Consider the following 19,433-nt stretch of genomic DNA (forward strand, 5'->3'; position numbering starts at 1 on the left):
GTGGGGGGCATTACTGGCAGGGGTTACCCTCACCTTGCTCAGCCAGGGGTTGGCACTGACCAGCCTCAGCCACGCAGAGAGTTTGCCCCTGCCCCACCTCGATGTGCTGAAATGCTTCCCAGTTACCACCCAGCTCCTAAGTGCCTCTTTGGGGGGAGAGGGTGGCAAAGGCGGCGGCTGCAGGGTGGGCTGCTGTGCACACTAGTGCCAGCTGGGGAGAATGCCAGTATACGGGCGAGCGTCTTTGACGTGGGCCTGCTACTTTTACTCATGTGAGTAGGCCAGCGCCTTCAGCAGCACGACTCATTTGGTAAGGCCAGCTCACACAAGCTGGCTAGCAGGAGCCCCCTTAACAGCGCCATGGCCTAGCCCTGCAACGTCACCGTGCGTCAGCCTGACACTAAGAGTTTATTGTAAGCTGCGCAGGCTGGCATCTTATTTATCCAATGACGCCATTGCCACAGCAACCCCGGCCCTTGTGACCACAAGATTTGATTGGCGTAATTCTCTCTGAGCCGGCTGCGCCTCCCCCTTACCAGTGGCAACGTGCTGGCCAGCGCCGCCGTCCTGTTCTCTCGTGCCCTGTCTTCTTCAGGCTGGCTGCCTCTACTGTGTCAGACTGACTGTAAGGCGTGCCAGGGTCGGGAGCTGGGGTTTTTAGAGAAACAGTCTTGAGCCTCATCCAGCTGCGGAGAGGTGAGCCAACAGCCCTGTGGCACCTAATAGGCTAGTCTGCTGTGGTCTAGGTTCAGTTGTTGGGTTTAGTGTGCAGCTGCTGGGTGGGGTTTAGTGGCCTGCGATACCAGGCCGTCAGACTAGGTGATCTGATGGTCCATTCTGGACTTGACTTACATTCTATACCTGTGACACTCATTACCAGCTGATGCCTGGTTGATCACCTTTCATAGCACAGCGCCAACCCCAGGCTCCCCTTGGTACCATGTACAGAACCAAAGTGCCGTCACTCCCATTCCCACCTGTCCACAGCTCCAAGGGCCAGACCCTACCATGGCTCTGGTGGGTGGTTTCGCCAGAGGCCAAGGCCTGAAGGAGCATAGCTAGGTGGATGTCCCCTCAGGGCAGGACAGTGACCTAGCGGCAGAGTAGAGGGTGCTTATAGTCAACTTGTTCTGCGGGGCAACAGACTTGCAGGGAGTGATTGACGGTTATTCTGCTCTTCTCTCTCAGGCGGGAACAGGAGAAAAGCATCTTTGAGAGACCTTGGCGGTCCCTTGATCCTGTGACCAGGCCCTCACAGCTGCTCTCGCTCCCTCAGCTTCCCAGGGCCCCCGGCTGGAGATGATAGCAACAGCACAGCCTATTCTGCTCCTGCACCAGGGGCTGGCAAAGCCTTCTGGCCCAAGGGTATTCTCAGGGAGCCCCTGACACCTCTTCTCTGGGCCCAGGGCAGCTGAGAACCGGGCCACAGGCAGCAGGGCTGTAACCTCTCCAGCACCACCTGTACTTCAAAAAACCTGAAGCCAGAGCGAATGCCACCGCTCGTGAGGTTTAGTCAGTCACTTCAGTAGGGGCAGAGGTTCACCCAGGCACTGCTACCCTTTTCCCCTCTGCCTGGCCCGAGCAGCTCTGCACCCTTGCCCAGGAAAAGAACCTTGAGTGGCCAGTACAAATAACCACTTCAGCTGGCTGCAACCCCCCGTGCAATTGATTTTTAACAAAAAATGAAACATGGGCAGTTTCAGGTCAGAAGACTCTGGCGGCTGCTCCTGGGAGCATGGTGGGGAGATCTGGCAGGAAGACAACAACCCTGCTTGGGAACCTAGCAAACAATCCCAAACAGAACATCTCCTCTTGGCTTCAGTGTGTGTGTACCTTCTGATGGCTCAGGAGCTGTACGCAAGGGCAGTTAATGAAATGTTATTTACTCCTGGTTCAGGTCCTAGGGGAGGGAGCCCAGGCAGCGCAGCATGGCCTGGAGCAAGGAACGTAGGCTAGAGCAGGCAGAGAGCTCAGGCCCTCAGCCAAAGTTCAATTGCCAGCAATGGTTATTTAATTTCATGTCCCATAAATCCTAGAGGCTTGTATTAATCCTATACTTTTCCTTCACAGCACTGAATTTGTCTGCACATTCGTTCCCTGAGCTAATTTCATTTTGTTATATTTAACTGGCCGTAGGCTCAGGTAGGAGAACAAGTGCAGGGCCCACAAGTTCCCAGTCGCTACCCTGGCATTTTGACATGTGTGTTTACTGGAGAAGGGGTGGGGCAGGAGGGGGGGGAAGAGACACGCTTGATTTACCTGACCAGGGCTCTGTAAATCCCTTGCTAAGAGGGCACATGCCCACACCGATGCATGGCATAAAAAAAGCCCACCTCTGCCCATGCAGACATCAAGCCACACCCCTCCAGGGGAAGGATTCCTTACAGTTCCCTTTGCCTAATAGACAGATCAGCAAGAGAAAAATAAATTGGTGTGATTCTGAATGTTCCCCATGTTTTTGAAAGCAGCTGCACTCTAGTTGAGGAGTGGGAGCTAGGACTCCTGGGTTCTAGTCCCACCTCTGCCAGTGACTTACTGTGACACCCCCCCCTCTCTGCCCAGGAAAGGGCACCAGGATCGAGTGCTGAAGAGGGCTAAGTAGTAGCTGCATTTATTATGTCCAGGAAGATGAGTTGGGCTCCTTGTGCAGCTGCTGTGCTGGAAAGCCTGCCTGCTAGTTGCTGTAGATACAACATTTGAGGTTAGTACACGAGCCACACGGAGGCAGGGATGAGACTAGGCCTGAAGCATCTTCATTCCAGCAGCAGCCCCAGGGCAGGGCAGCAGCCGTGATCTCTTCCCGCACAAAACCCCTCTCTGTTCTTTTGCCAGAGTCGGGTTTCTCTGCTCCCGCTACACACAGGACTGGGAGAGGTGGCAGCTCAGCGAGAGAAGGCAAATGAGGAAACACATTAGTCAGGCCAAGCCCTGGCTCTCTTGTGACAGTAAATGAAAAATTAGCAGGTAGGTGATGTCTCCTCCTGAGGCCTTTGATCCTGCTGTGACTATAATGAGACCAAGTGACTGAACACAAGGGAGTTAATAGAAATAAGATACAGAATAGCAAAGGGCTTTTTCCAAACACTTTGGAGTTAAATTAAATACACTTCTCCTGATTTCTATTCAACAGCTCAACTCTCCTCACATCAAGCTTTGTTTGGGTGTGAAAAAAGGCCAGGCAGGGGCTGGACTGAATTATCATGTTAACCAAACCCGGGCAAATAGACTGTGCCTGTGAGGATTTACACGGAGTTAAAAACCCATCCATCAGCGAGTGTAGCATCTCCAGGGAAGTTCCCCGTACGGCAGATTTACCAAGTGAGCCCAGATCTGGCAAGTCGCACCCAGCAACACTATTGCACAGCTCATAGGCGCCAACTCCATGGGTGCTCCAGGGCTGGAGCACACTCTCCCCCGCCCCCCCAGCAGTCCCCCGCTACATTAGCTCCTCCCCCAGCACCTCCTGCCCACCTGTGATCAACTGTTCAGCCCCATGCAGGAGGGGCTGGGGAGGAGCCAGGGTGGGGCACACTCGGAGCAGGGGGCGGAGCCGGGGCAGAGCACCCCCTGACAACTCAGAAAGACAGCACCTCTGGCACAGCTTCCTGTTGGACAGCTACCACATCGTATCCCACTTACCATTTCACACACACCCTCCCCCAGGAAACCATAGACTTTATCCCTGCTCCTGAAGTCAGTGGAGGTAGGTGCAGGCCCAAGGGCCTGGCGGGAGAGACTCATGTGCAGGATTCTAGTTGGAGCCTCAGCTTGCGTGCATGAGTAAACCAGAGTAAATCCACTGATTTCAATAGAACTCAGCTGATTTGCACAAGCTGAGAATCTGACTCATTTACTTAACCATTTGCAGGTCTTCCGGATGAAAAGGCGGCTCTCTGCATGTTAGATATCAGTAGAAACCTTGGCAAAAATAACCCTGAGTTTGGTTCAGAATGATGGCAGAAATAGAGAAATAAGATTTAAAATGTCTCTTTAATCACCTGGGCATGGCATTGTGACTTTTCACTTTAAGAAACCAACATGTGAAGGAAAGTCTTGAAACTATCCTAGGGAATGTGGGTGTTCCTGTCCCTGGTGTGGTCCCCATTCATTAGCGGACCATATAAAGCAGTGCAGCTTTAGAAGCCAGACAGTCACAGTTGTGGGGTGGGGAGCAGGGCTGGAAGATGTCCCCATCTTTTCACAGAGAGCAGAGCTGTGGGCATGCGCCCCAAGTTCACTGGAACCAAAAATAAATGATTGGCATTGTACTGGATACTTTATAGCGAGCCACAGATGACTGAGCATTTCAATTGGACAAGACACAACCAAGAGCATCGCACTGCCCATGCGAAGTCACAGTGCCCAGGAAATGGAAGACTTCAGAATTCACACATTAAAGTGCCTTCTACAGTTAGGTTTGTGCCCCGTATCAAATAGCTGTGGCTTTATTATTTTTTGGTCCATCTTCCTGCTGGTGCCAAAGAGCAGGAGAAACTCATGGACAGATTTGAGAGCCTCCCTTATGGGATCAATCCCCAGGAGTCACACCTGAATCTGTTATCTCCAGATGGTGTGTGACAGCAGTAACGTGGATATAGGCCAAGTAACGATAGCCCTAACCCTGCCCCCCTCTCTACCCTCACACCTCGGACTCAAGGCTAGAGATTCGTCTCCAGGACCGGGCAGCACAAGGACTGTTCATTCTCTGGGCTGCCAGGAGGTCCCTCCTCTCCGTATTGACCATCTGGAGGAAGGACGGCTCTGCTCTGCTTCGCTCTGTACAGTCTCTGTACACGCTGTCAAAGTACATGGTCCTCCGGCTGTCCTCCTGGATCAAGTAGTCCCTGCTCCTGGGTGCCCAGGGAGCCCGAGTGACACAGCGCTGGCTGGTCTTGGAGTGTTCGCAGAGCGGGGGAGGCCCCTGGTAAAGCCGCCCCAAGTACATAGGCAGGTTCATATAGGAGTTCATGTAGGCGTACTGTTTGTGCACCACGGTGGAGGAGGCCCGGTGCACGCCAGTGGCGTTCTGCAGGCACGCCTCCCCGTAAGAGGGCAGCCTCACTGCCTGAGGGTGCAGGAACCGCTGGGCTTTCCAAGGGAGTCGGGAGTTTGCCTCCACATGTTTTCTTTTGCACATAGCACTGGACCTGAGGGCTTCCGTGGGATAGTACATTGGTGTCTGCCTCAGTGCCACACCAGCTTTGGGGAAGAGATCTGGCACGTCCCCTCGGGTGGAAGACTTGCCGTCATATCTCCGGATGCCTAGGGAACGGCACTTCTCGTTCTGCTCCCAGGCAGACCTCAGCAGGCTGGCTCTTCTGTTCAGCTTCTCCTTGCCCAGAAAAGGTAGCTCCACTGGTTCTGGTTCCCTGAACACAGTAGCTAAGCGTCTGCAAGGCCTGTCGGCTTTTGAGAAGGAGCTGTTCATGCAGTCAGGAGGCAAGAAAGGGTTCTTCTCGGAAGTGGAGAACAACTTTGCCAGCTGGGTTGGGTCCCTGTGTCCTCCTTCCCCATATACCAGGTGGACATTTGGTGGAAGCTTCTCCTTTCCCTCTCCCCTGGGCACAAGGTGCTTGTGCTCTTTGTAGATGTCTGGGAGGGGAAGCTCCCTTTGAGTTTTCAGTGGTGAGAGGGGAGTGCTCAGGTGGTTTCCCAGGGGCATGTGGCTCCCAAAATGGGATGGAAGCATGGTCCTCACCAGGAGGTGCGGAAAGCCACCCATGGTGGAACCTGGAAGAACTTTATCCCCAGAATAGCTTCCTCTAAACTTTAGGGGGTGAAGTACTGGAGGTTGCTCATTTACCGCCCTCCAGTTTTCATTAGCTGGCAGCCTGGAATCCACAAAGGGCTGTTGAGGAGCAGGGATGGGTGGTGGAACAGCCCTCTGGGCACAGTCCCTCCCAAGCTTCTCTGTTGCAGCCACATTGGAGGAGTAGGGTGGCCTGTTGGACACACTGGTGTTCTGGACAACAAGCTGAGGAGTTCTAAGGGAGAACGTGGTCTGGAGGTTTTCACTCTGGTTTGTCCAGTTCTCGATGGTGCGTGTGGCATTCTCAAGGGAGCTCCCAACACTGGCTGTTGACACCATGTCCTTGGCAGCCTGCAGCATCTTCAGCACATTGGCTTGGGCAGAGTTAGCGGTGACGTCGGGAGTACGAACACGAACAGGGCTCTCCAGATTCTGGACTCCACTGAAACAGCTATAAATGCCCTGAAAAGCAGAGAGAGAAAATGTGGCCAGAGCAACCCTGAGTGCAGGGGACACAGGGAGGGAGATGAAGAATAATAAATCAGTGCGCCTTGGGTCCTGGGAAGGGATGAGCCAGGGCAATCCCTCATGTACAAGCTCTATGTTCATGTAGGATAAAGCAGATAAATACTACAGAACAATGATAAACATCCATAGTTGAGATGGAGAGCAGCCCAGGACTGGCCTGAGATCACATTGCTGTAGGCCAGGAATATCGTCTACTGTGCCAAGATCTCTGCATTACTTCCAAACACCATGATTCCAAACATCTTCCCTTTTTAGAATAGTTTCCTCCCACTAGTGACCTAGCGGACTCATCTCCAGAACAAGCGCTTTGATCAGCAGTGGAGCTTGAGGGCAGAGAACCATCCATCCCCGGCCAACAAGCATACCTCCACGATGGTGCTCTAGAGTTCCTCCTGCCTAGACAAACCCAGAACTTAGTCTTTCCCTCAGTTCTCCCATTCGCTCATCAGCCTCGCTTCGAACAGCACGCCCATTAACTTTGGTTTCACACCAGATGAGGTGAGAGCTTGCTGGAGCACAAGCCATATACTAAACTCAAGGCATTTCACGTGCAATAAGCTGTCTTGGCTTGGGAATGTGAAAGTAACAAGGCCAGGAACTGGTGCATCCATTCATTATTCATTTCCTTGATGCGCTTTTAATTGGTGCTCGATTGTTTCATATGAATTTAGGGCTGGGAAAAGGCTCCCATCAGAGAACCCCACAGCCCTTCAGACAAGAGGCTTGTTTTTATCCACAGAACACTGACACTGTGTGGGCAGCACAAGCTTCCTCCCTCCTGCCATATTCTGATCAGTAACCTAGAGGCAAAATACTCAGCATCCCATTACCAGACACATCCACTCAGCCTTACTCCTGGTGACAAACTAGCCCCTCCTGAATAAATAAGATCAATAAAGAGTGACTTAGGGGGAACATGATTACGTAGTGGAAACGTGTGGGGAAGGCACTCACCCTGCTTATGGCCAGAAGGAAGTCAAGTTTGTGCGACTTGGGGACAGAGTGGCGTAGTTTCCAATATACCAGGTGCTCCCAGGCAAAGACCAGCAGGCTCAACCCCATGGCCACCAACAGCATGTAGAAGACCCCGGCCATGTTGTCAATGTCTAGCTTGCTGCTCATCACCTCATTCTTCTCATTCTGGCAGATCCCCGACAGCCACACGGTCTCCAGTTTCTGGGTTTCCCCTGGGAAACAGTTACACACAGAGGGACAGACTGAGATTCTAGTCAGGAGCTTCCTGTGCCCCTGCAGCGTGAGGGACCAACCCTCTCACTTCACAGTCTGATGTCTACGTTGTTTTAGGAGCAGAAAAAAAATTCACTGCATCCCAGAAGTTATTAACAGAATTGTCCTCTATTCAGCCTTTAGGATTTCTCCCCAGTTTGTGCCTTCACCAAACACTCCTGGATTTGGACATGTGATAGCCTTTTTCCGACTTCTTAATTTCTTCCCCTTCACACCCATCTCTTCTCCCCATAATTCCCTTCCTCTGTCGTGATCTGCCTCTTTCCCCCCCCTCTCCTCCCCTCCTTAACTCTGTTACATTTTACTCCTGAACGTCCTGCTCCTCTCCCCCGCCCATGCCTTTATACTTTGCACACAGATCACTTAAGATCTCAAAGCTGCCAGGAGAGGTTTATTGCCTATTAGCGGGAAGACAGATTGCAGAGAGAATAATGTCCAGGAGGGGCTGGGCCCAATTGAAAGTTAACCACAAACAACCTGACAGAAAAGAACAGCTTTCTGAATACTTCTTGATGCTTCCCCTAATGCACAGCGCAGACCACGGACTGACTGCTTGACTACACAGAGTCCAGCTGGGGCTTCCTAAGGTACCAGGAGACCAGGAGATTCAAAGTTGCGTGCCATAGATGACTTCCATGTGGCAGGCGGAGGAGAAAGCTAGGGCCAGGATTCCCAGATGGTTTACATTTACACCAGCTGAGGATCTGGCCCCTAGATTACAGGGATGGAGCCCTAGATGTCTGGGTTAATTCACAACATATGTGCTGGTTTTGATGGACTGTCTGATCCTCTTCCAGTTTTAACAGATAAATACATTTTAAAATAAAACAGCAGCATGTTTGTGCGAGAGAAAGAAAGGAGAGGAAAAAACGGAAGATCAAGCAAGTAAGGGAAGGTGAGAGATAGGAGAGCCACCTTTGTGCGTGTCTGATTCTTGGGTAACGCGGTTTCCCCAGCTTTGCAAGGAAAGAAGTACAAGACGGGAAGGGCTAGGCTAACACTGTCACCCAGTCAGAGGAGGGACACCGCTCCCCAGCGCTGAGCAGGGAAAGAAATACCCACCGTCTCCCAGGAACTGCAGAAGGGCCAAGTCAATCGGCCTCTTCCACTTGGAATCCTTCTGCAGAGCAATGCCATAGCCGGTGGTAGCAAAGACCTTCCCACTGCCGATGGTCACCAGCTTGCAGCCCTCGTCCTTGCCAGCCATGTAATTCAGCACAGCGGCATCGTAGATAAAGGCGTCCAGCTTCCTGGAATCAAGCAGAGAGAGTTCAGGGCAAGGACGGCAACAGAGGAGATGGGAAGGGAGCGGCTGGGGCAGGGAAAGGATAAGGATAAGGAGATACCAGGAAGGGAAGAAACAGAGTATCCACAGAGCTTTGGATTCAACATCTCATCTCAAACAGCCGGGGAGGAAACTTGGACGCTTCCCTTTCTAAACAAGGAGGAGCTGCTGATGGTATTGAGGCTCAGCAGCTATATTGTCAAGAAGCCCAGACTCAACTAGAGTGTGGGCTCCCAATGCCCCAAATGGGAGAAGGCTACCCCCAACAAAATGCTTTCCTCAGGCCAATATTATTTTAAAGGCAGTGACATATCTATACAGATCACTTGGCTGCCTTTCAGTGGTGTGCAATCTCTGGGGTAAAAGGTGGCATCTGTTTAACATCACAGAGCAACACTATACAACAATTTAGGACACAAAGTGAGGGGAACCCTCTCCTCCATTGAAATCGAAGAGGTGATCTAGGGGATGTCTACACTGTAATCAGAGATATGACGGCAGTATGTGTAGACATTCCCCGACGCTAGCTTTGATCTGGCTAGTTTGAAGAACAATCATAATGAAGCTGTGGGAGTAAGGGCTAGCTGCTAGAGTTACATACCCAAGGTCCCAGGCAGACTTGTACAGTCATTGGGTCATGGCTTCACTGCTATTGTTATTCAGGGGAGAGAGATGTGCTGCAGTCACACCTCTGACAGCAGTGTAGACATATCCTCAGCTGAACAGCCTGTAATCGTCAGAGGCCTGGTCTACACTAGACAATGAGGTCGGTTTAACTATAGCGGTCAGGGGTGTAAAAAAGCCACACCCCTGAGCAGCATAATTCACGTGACCAAAGTCCCAGTGTAGACAGCGCTAGGTCAACGGAAGAATTCTTCTGTCAACCTAGCTACTGCCTCTCGGGGAAGTGGATTACCTACGCTGATGAGAAAACCCTGCATCTTGGCATAGGTGGTGTCTGCACTGAAACGGTGAAGTGGTACGGCAGTGCCGCTGTGTAGACAAGCCTGAGCTAAACTTTGGCAGCCTGTGCTCATGAGAAGTGCTATAGGCTCAGTAAGGACCACAAGCGGTCAGGACCTCAGTCTGCCCTCTCATCTGGAAGATGGCAGTGCTGGGAGGGAATATGTACTCAGGAGATTACTCAAAGAGAGGGTGGATTTCTTACCTGATGTGTCTCTCTCTCACCCCCTAGCTTCCTACCCGCTCATCCCCTTTGAAAGCTAAACACTATTATGCAAAGGGATGGGGCATTCTTAAATTACTTGATTTGCTATCGAAAACGCGCACACACCAAGTGCTGGATGGAGATCTTGGGACAGCTCCTTCTTTACTTCTGTGGAGCTCCACCCCTTCACAGCAGTGGAGGACTTGGCCCTGTATGCTTGTGTTAGGTGGTGGGAGCTCTTAGCTGGAGCAGGCTCCTAAAGTCAGGCAAGTTAATCTGACTTAATCTCCATCCCCCCACGTTTCTGATCATGTAAATACAGAATGACAGTCCCTTCCTGCCCCAGCCCAGGCATTTTGGGGGTAGAAGCCTGCGCACGCTCCAGCTATGGAGGTGCACTCCTGTTTCAGAAGAGTTGCTCTTAAAGGGAGACGTACCCCATTTTGAGGCTGGTCAGGGCGTCTTCCACCGAGCGCTGGTTGTATTTCATCATGTGCGTGTGCATATCTGGATAGTTGCTCCGAATGTTTCTCTCCGTGCTGCCATTGGGAACGGTGCCGAAGCGGAACGGGGGATACTGCTCCTGGGGCCTCTGGAACTAGAACAGCAATCACCATGAACAATAATCAAGTGCCTGGTCCAACAAACAAGCCCAGCACTGTGCTCCAGGCCTCCTCTTGGATTTTCCACTTAGCCCAGTGATAGAACCAGGCTGTGTTTTCACCCTCACCTTGAGCCCAGCTTCCACTCCATTTCTATCCCTTCTATCTATTCCCACCTTGTCACTATCAACCTGTATCAGCACCAGCGCTGGCTGAAAAGTGGGATGTTGCTGCCACAAAAAGTTTCCCACTTTGTCAAAATTAGTTTGATTTGGCCAAAGTGGCACAAGTCCATGGGAGAGCTGGGAATCAAACCCAGGCCTCGTGACCCTTGGTCCCACACACCCTAGCCACTGAGTGTAGGAACCCTATTTCCTGGCACTTGCCCCCCAAAGGCATTAGGTTTATTAATAGGTGTTCCTAGCTGGAGGCCTGCCTGTGCTCTGTTAGCAAGAGCCTGGATTAGTGGAGAGGAGAAGGGACTGGGTCCACTTCTACCACAGCACACAAGCATCTCCTATTGACCTCTGTGGGCAATACCTGTATGCTGTGGTGGGCACACAAAAGTCAGGTTCTGCATTAGAATGTTGCTCCCCCTTCTCTGCTCTGTTCTTTGGTTTCAGTCTCTCTCTGCTGGTCACTCTGCTAGCTCTCCATCTTGGTTTCTCCCAGGTTACTTCTCTCAGCCTCTTTTCTGTTCCTTCCCCCTCCGCTCCACACTCCAACCATTCAGCCTTCAAGTCTGTTCAACCTTAGGCAAAGGAGTTCTCCCCTCCCTCAAGACTGTGATTTCATTAAACTCCTCATCTTCAACATAACCATCATTGGAATAGTGCCCTAACCCCATCCACTCGCCTTACCCTCTCAGCGCACACTTATCCCACCATATTCATCCTGCCCAGGATGTACACCCTGGGCTCCTAGTCCCTCTCTGCCGCGGAGGGATGTCACAGATGTCAGACTGAGGCACACACATTCAGAGTAAGCAATAACCACCCTTAATAGATTCTACACATTGCTCCTTATTGTTGGTATCCACCAGCAATCCATGCTATGGAAGCCTGACTTGTTCAGAAGGCAAAGTAGGTTAGCTCTCTTCAGTCCTTACTTGGTTAACCTAATGTACTCACCCTACCCACTGTGTGTGTTCTATACCCAGCCATGGTTATCCCCCCATGCTTCCTCTCCCAAACTGTGGTTATTTTCTGCAAGCCCTCCTCACCTTCTTGTCACTCAGCCCAGAGACAGTGTCGATATATTGCTCCTGGATCATAAAGGCTGCCAGGTTAGCTGTGTAACTGGCCAGGAAGATCACTGCGAAGAAGGCCCAGATCAGCACCATGATCTTACTTGTGGTGCCTTTTGGATTCTCAATGGGCACCGAGTTATTAAAGACCAGGGCCCACAGCAGCCAGACAGATTTGCCAATGGTGAAGGAGGGCCCGCCGGACTCTGGGAAGAGAAAAGGAGAGAGGCTTTGGGTAGCTTGGAATGAACCTGGGCCTTTTGATAAACAACACGTCTCCAACCTCAGGCATGCTGCTGTCCCAACTTATGTTTCCTGGAAAAGGATTAGGGACAATTCCTCCTGCCTTTTAGCCTTGAGCTGTAGATAAATGGGCTTTCCAGTTATGCTGCTGCCATTTTACACTTGTAACTCACCACCAAACAACGTGGTCCCGGGTTTGCTTTTGGGGAAAGTTATTTTTTTTTCTTCCTTAATTCCTGCATTCATTGGTGGGTTCGGTATATGGAGAGAGGAAGTATTGCCTGAAGCCCAGACACCACAAAAAGGGTAACCCTTTCTGGGCCCACATCCTACCCCTAACATGGAGCAGGTGAGTCTGGCTGTGTTTCAGGGACCTTCAAATGACTGTCAGAGATTCCCTATTAATGTAAAGATCTACCTGCTTTATTGAGTGGAGCCAATTAAAAGCTGGCTGTGCACCTAAAACTAAAATATCTCAGGGCCCTGTCCCAACAAGCACCGGTTCTGTCTTAACAGGAGTTGGTCTGAACACGGAACTTCTCCCAACATGCTCGTGCTGAGATGCTCTGTGTCTGTCCCAACATCTAATCTGTTGTAGATATTGCTATAGCACCAGTCCTTGCAGCATCCAGGCACTGAGTCTTATAGAAAACCTGGTAGAGATTCTTTGGTGCTTGTTTTCTTCCAAAGTCCTGGTAAGAAAGAGAGAAGAATCTTGCCAGGACAGGGTATGTGGCCTAGGCAGGTTCTGGCTGGGCTGTGAAGGAAATCTGCCAGACCCATTTCTGGTGAGGCTCCAAGACTGGCCTTCAGCACAGAGACAGAGACCTATTACATAGCAGCTTTTCTGACTTCACCTTCAGAAATAGCGGCATGGTTGCTAGAGAGAGTGGAATGGAAATGCATTTTGCTTCCCTACCACCTCCCAACAATGTACCAAAAAATTAAAACTGGGGGAAAGAAGGAGCCAAAATGAGAAATGAGGCACGAGATTCAAGACCAAACCAGCGCTCTCTGGTGAGAGCGGCAGGGTTCTGGCTGGCTGAGTTCTGCTGGAGCCTTTGTTCTATTTTTAGCTTTCATCTTCCAAATGATTGTGTATTTTTACTGTGGGCTCTAGGCTATTCTCTCCTGGTAGATACCAGCTTCCTTCTGACTCTCTTCTTTCCTCCCAGTGTCTGATCCCTGACTGAACGGCAAACCCTCCAAGGTCGACACTGAGAAACTGTTGAGGGTCTCTGAAACTAGAGCAGGGAGAGATTTGGTCCTGGAGTGCACAGGGGAGTCATTGATGCTGCTTCAAGAAGCATTTTCATTATGCACCTGTCAGGATGGATATGCTTTAACGAACATTCATCAAGGGCAAAGATGGTACCCTGGCCTGGGGCTGACAGCTCCTCAAAACAAATGTGAGAAAAATCTCCCCAGCTAGCTCGGATGTGGGAGCTCTTAGCTAGAGCAGACAGCATAGTCATAGGCTGATTGGTCCTGCTGGTGACAGCCACCGCAGGTCTGGAAGAAATTGGATTCACTAGATGGTCACAATGGACCCTTCTGGCCTTGGAATTTATGAACCTATATCCACAATGGGCATTGGCAAAAATCCCATGTCAACTTGAAGTGGCCCGAGGAATCTCCAGCTGGCATCCTGTATTGCAGAGCAATCGGGGAGGGGATGGAAGCATGTGCACAGTTAGGGGGAGGGGTATTTTATGGCTTTTCAGTTCCCCATGTTGATGTTGAAGTGGAAGACACTGGAGGCACCACTTTGGTACCTGGTGCTAGGCAAAGAGGCCCTGCTGAGGAAAGGAAGACTCCCCCAATAACAGAGGCTGGGGAGTGGTTGCGGACCTGCTGATGGAGGTTGGGGTCTGCTTTGCAAAGGCTGAAGCTCTGCTGAAAGAGGCTGGGAATCAGTTTCCACACACCCTGCTCACTTTAATCCACGGATATGGCTGGAAACATGACCCTGGGATGAGCCCATGCTTCCCCAGGACATGAGGGGCTGTAACAATCCAGACCCGTTCCCATGGAATTATTATGGTGCCTTCACTCTCATAAAGCAGGGCTCATCAAGGGCAAAGGGGATGCTTGTGACAAAGGGCTCCATCCCATTGCACAACATTTGCTCATAGTTCCTTTAAGCAACTTACTTTTTCCGCTGGTTAGATTCTGGTTGTAGCCGACGGGGCTGAAATATTCAAACATGAAGACAGTGATGGCAACCACAGTGAGACACATCACGAACATCATGACCCACACCGCCGGGCTGTAGGGCTCTGCAAGGCAAGAGGGAGGCAGTCAACTCCAGCTGTGCTGCACCTGGCCCCATGCGTGTGGCACTATAGGTGACTGGACCCTCCCACCGAGTAATACAGCAGGACCTAAACCTAGAGGCTAAGGGGAAAACCCCCTCAAGCTTCACGCAGGATCATGCGACCCTATAGAGACAGATATACCCTTCCCAGCACAATACATTTGTGGTGATCCTATTAGTGCCCTTGGATCTAAAGGGCATCGGGATTACACTGAAAGATGCCCGATAGCTACTGGGTGTCCTCATCTATAGACTGAGCACACGCTAAATAGTCCTGTCTTGCTATTTATTAAGTAACTCAGAGTGGGAGAAAGAGGGAAGTAAAAGGGAGAGTCTCACTCACAAAAAGAGCTAAATTCAGACCTGATGTAAGCAGGTTGAGAAATTAGCCAAGGGGGGCTGGGAGAGAGAGAAACCAGCCGTGTAAAACCATCATGAAAATTTACCAGCCAAAGCACAAAATCTACTCACCTGCCCTGATCATAATAGAGTGACAGAGGAAAAACTAATGAGACATTACTCACCTGTCAAAAAGTTTTCAAGTAGTATCCACCCCCGGTAACAGGTCTATGTTTATTTGTAGTAGTATTGTTAAGGCCCTACTTCATTTGCGATATTGTGGATCCCACAATATTAGGCTTCCGCTGCAATTTGACAGTGAGCGCCCAGGGCAGCTGATGGCAGAAAATAGTGGGAAAGTATCTGCAGTAATAAGGTCCATTATTACTTTTCCATGATTTTCCATGGCTTCTCCCAACTCAGCTGCAATTTTTGGACAATCATCCTGTGATTCAAGTAGGGCCTTAAGTATTGTTTATTATTTGTGTTACGGTAGGACCTAGGAGCCCTACTCAAGGACCAGGGTCCCATTGTGCTAGGTGCTGTACAAAGACAGAACAAAAGGAGTTCACAATCTAAGATTAATCTGAGTGGAATAGAATCGTGCAAGGCTGAGGTTAGAATTGGGTGAACATTGCAAACATATGTCCATGAATATTTGTTTTGAATAAATGATGCATTCAGAGACAGTGTTCACATCCTGTTTGTGTTCATTTTCTCATCAGTGAATGAGGTTCCAGGCAAGAACATTTGTGGAAACAAAACATTTTAAGTGGATATTGCAGAACATGATTGAAAAGTGAATTTTGAAGTTGTAATCACGAGTATTCACACCAAAAACCTGATCCTAAGAGTTACTTTAATCCAGCCAGGGAACAGAAACATGCCGTGTAACCTACACGTCCAGTCAAAACAGCTCAGGAAGCCAATACTTGGAAGGAATTGCTCTCACATCAGCTGCAGATTGAGAATGATTATTTGCAGAAATTGTTCAGGAAAGACTTCCAGACAAATCAGCAATCTCGTGGCTGAAAAATTCACCAACAGAAAAAGGGGCAAAATACATCAGATACCTTATTAAATTTACTGAGCCAGGGCAGAGATATATAGAGATATGCGTTACCTAAGGAGGTGGTGAAATCTCCTTCGTTAGAAATTTTTAAGGTCAGGCTTGACAAAGCCCTGGCTGGGATGATTTAGTTGGGGATTGGTCCTGCTTTGAGCAGGGGGTTGGACTAGATGACCTCCTGAGGTCCCTTCCAACCCTGATATTCTATGAGAGAGGGAGAGGCAAAAAGGAACAGAGAGAGGGAGAGAACGGGATGTGGAGAAAGAACAAGGCAGACACAAAAGAAGACACAATTAATTGATCTTTAAATATTCATGGTAAATAGGCCCAATGGCCTGTGATGGGATGTTAGATGGGGTGGGATCTGAGTTACTACAGAGAATTCTTTGCTGGTATCTGGCTGGTGAATCTTGCCCATATGCTCAGGGTTTAGCTGATGGCCATATTTGGGGTCGGGAAGGAATTTTCCTCCAGGGCAGATTGGAAGAGGCCCTGGAGGTTTTTCGCCTTCCTGTGTAGCATGGGGCACAGGTCACTTGCTGGAGGATTCTTTGCTCCTTGAAGTCTTTAAACCACGATCTGACGACTTCAATAGCTCAGACATAGGTGAGGTTTTTCGCAGGAGAGGGTGGGTGAGATTCTGTGGCCTGCGTTGTGCAGGAGGTCAGACTAGATGATCATAATGGTCCCTTCTGACCTTAATATGTATGAATCTAAGAGGAGACACTAAGAGAGGGACAGAGAGACAAAGACATCAAGAAGGCAGGAAGAGGTGTGAACAGAAAGAGGCACTCAAGGCAGAGAGAGACCAAGTGGAAGAGACAGTGGCAGTTGCTGGGTGACAGCAGCAAACACCCAGAATGATAGAGCTCTGTCATTAAAGGGCAGGCTGAAGGATGGGATTAATTCAGGCCCTCAAAATACAGCAGAAAAGGCCCATTTGTCAGTGTGTCCTTCCCTGTCAGGGAGGAGAAAACCTTTATCTGATGGCATCAGATGCATTTCATTAGCATGTGGAGGGAGCTGGGCAAGCGAGAGGGTGGGGAGGGTGGAAGGAGGAACCTTTGACCCTGGCTTCCCCTGGGCTTAGCTCTCCTACACACATTTTCTGCGGAGATGACTGTGCAGTAGGAAGAGAAGGCCCAGATCTGAAAACTGCAGAGAGTTAAAGTCCAGGGGCCTGATTCTTCAAGTAACTGAAATCAGAGAGGGCTACTCGGCTGGAGTTGGGGGAGTTAGGGAACAGCAACACTTCTCTGAAGGGGGGCGAGCCACAGTGGCTTGTTGCTTCTCTGACTCCATAAGCTCACCCCAGTGTCCTGACACTGAGCTATCTGTCCTCCAGTGAAGGTGGTGACATTGGCTCCCTCTGTAGCAGATACACTCTACTATGCAGTGCCGGGGAGCCTGTACATTTCTCCTGCAATCCCACGGCACAGGAGACAGGAAGCTCTGGGGAGGAGGAGACACTCATAGCCTCTGGCAGCAGCGTGTCTTTGACTTGACAGTGCACAGTTTAAAGAGGCCTTCAAAACATATACAAGCTTATGCCAATGTGTGTGTGCAAACATACAGAACAAGGACATATGCACAAACATATAAGCAGGCTGCTCGCACACATTGTGCTACACATGCGCTTTCGTAGATGTATTCTGTACACACACACACGCAAGCTTCTACATACAAACAAACATACATATGGAACAGTTCACACATGCAGCTAACAATCCACATGTTCACACACGCACTTTCCTAACAGCAGGTACTCACATACAAAAGGTGCATATGTACACACACAAAGCAAATATACCCTCAGCCACATGAAAACATGAGTTCTTTGTCATACACACTCAGATACACCACCACATATGTACCCATACATGTAGCAACATCTAGTTACACACACTTATTCACAAACACTTTTAAACACACACACACACACACACAGCCAAACTCGCACATGCATTCAACACGCACTTATCCGCATGTCACATACACGTACTGAACACAAACACAGACACAGAATCATAGAAATGTAGGGCTGGAAGGGACCTCCAGAGGTCATCTACACAAACCACCTATGCTGAGGCAGGATTAAGTAAATCTAGACCATTGCTGACAGGTGTTTGTCTAACCGGTTCTTAAAAACCTCCAATGACAACATACCTAGGTAACCTGTTCCAGTATTAACTATTCTTATAGTTAGAAAGATTTTGCTAATATCCAACTTAAATCTCCCTTGCTGCAAACTAAGCCTATTACTTCTTGACCTGCCCTCAGAGGACTTGGAGAAAAAAATTGATCACTGTCCTCTTTATAAAAAGAAAAGGAGTACTTGTGGCACCTTAGAGACTAACCAATTTATTTGAGCATAAGCTTTCATGAGCTACAGCTCACTTCATCGGATGCATTTATAACATCCCTTAACATATTTGAAGACTATTATCAGGTCCCCACTCTGCCTTCTCTTCTCAAGACTAAGAATTAGGTATGTTTTCAACCTTTCCTAATATGTCATGTTTTTTTCACAACTTTTATCATTCTTGTTGCTCTTCTCTGGAATCCAGTTTGTTCGCATCTTTCTTAAAGTGTGGTGCTCAAGACTGGACACAGTACTCCAGCTGAGGCCTCACCAGTGCCGAGTATAACAGAACTATTACGTCCCACGTCTTTCGTACAGCACTCCCGGTAATACACACCAGAATGACATTTGCCTTTTTCCAGCTGCATCACACTGTTGACTCTCAGTCCATTTGTGAGTCACTATAACCCCTAGACCCCTTTCTGCAGTACTGCTGTCTAGCCAGTTATCCACATGTGAATGTGTGTGAAACACATTCGCAGATACATGCACATATAGAGACAGACTCACACAACATGCACTGCAAACACACTCATCCTCATGTAAACACAAACATGCAACATGTATTGCTAATCAAATTCACATACACTCACATACAGCATTAAACATCCATCCACACACACAAACTTTTGTCTTATTTAAATTTACAGGTTATTTTTCTAGAAAGCACATTAAAATCATCTTAGTGGGTTTTTTTGTTTGTATTTTTACACACACACCATAATTACAAAATTCAAGTGCAGAAGAGGCAAGAACTGGATTTGTGGAATGACCCTCCCTAAGAACATGCTCAGCCTGGCCTCCACCTAACAAGTCCCTGATTCAGTTTAATAAAATAACTATTGAATACAACCTCCGCCACTTGCTTAGAGCAAGAGAGGAATTCAGTCTTGGGGCCTGTCCAGACCTTAGGCTATAATGACACCACCAGCAGGGAGACTGATCAGTGCCAATTTGTGGAGGTGACTTTTGTGACATGGACCCTTGTACCCTGGGAACTTGTCTGAGACTCACCAATTCATTTCACAAAGGCCATTGAAAAACCATCAGCAGTGATGGGCTTGGACTTCCACTGATCTGGCCAATGGTAAAAGTCTCTATAGTAGTTTAGCCCTTAAACTACCCTGCTCCATTTTAATCACTGGTTCATTGGACTTCAAAGTTTCCTGTTCTTACGATCAGTGTCCCATCTACAAGACCCTGTAACACAGGCTATAACACCAATATTAAACTCCAGACAGTCTCCCCTAGGTTCCAGGGGGAGCCTAGAGGGACAC

General features: G+C 49.4%; 1 protein-coding gene and 1 long non-coding RNA gene across 3 annotated transcripts in view; one reads left to right on the forward strand and one right to left on the reverse strand.

The window, feature by feature from the left end:
• The first annotated feature begins 574 nt into the window (after window positions 1–574).
• On the forward strand, window positions 575–4,101 carry LOC144929442 (uncharacterized). The gene is made up of 2 exons (XR_013634674.1): window positions 575–2,964; window positions 3,869–4,101. It is a non-coding gene; the product is annotated as an uncharacterized LOC144929442 (long non-coding RNA).
• The window catches only part of GRIN2C (glutamate ionotropic receptor NMDA type subunit 2C), a 50,097-nt gene continuing 34,635 nt past the window's right edge, over window positions 3,972–19,433 (reverse strand). For both annotated transcript variants that reach the window (XM_073310748.2, XM_073310749.2), the window contains exons 8-13: window positions 14,223–14,348; window positions 11,803–12,032; window positions 10,416–10,576; window positions 8,588–8,775; window positions 7,232–7,464; window positions 3,972–6,211 (exon numbers count right to left, since the gene is read on the reverse strand). In XM_073310748.2, the coding sequence (XP_073166849.1) occupies window positions 4,640–6,211; window positions 7,232–7,464; window positions 8,588–8,775; window positions 10,416–10,576; window positions 11,803–12,032; window positions 14,223–14,348 (2,510 nt within the window). In that variant the 3' untranslated portion in view covers window positions 3,972–4,639. The remainder of the gene's footprint in view (window positions 6,212–7,231; window positions 7,465–8,587; window positions 8,776–10,415; window positions 10,577–11,802; window positions 12,033–14,222; window positions 14,349–19,433) is intronic.

The sequence above is a fragment of the Lepidochelys kempii genome, chromosome 14 (genome assembly GCF_965140285.1).
Source record: "Lepidochelys kempii isolate rLepKem1 chromosome 14, rLepKem1.hap1, whole genome shotgun sequence".
In the NCBI taxonomy this organism is placed as follows: Eukaryota; Metazoa; Chordata; order Testudines; family Cheloniidae; genus Lepidochelys; species Lepidochelys kempii.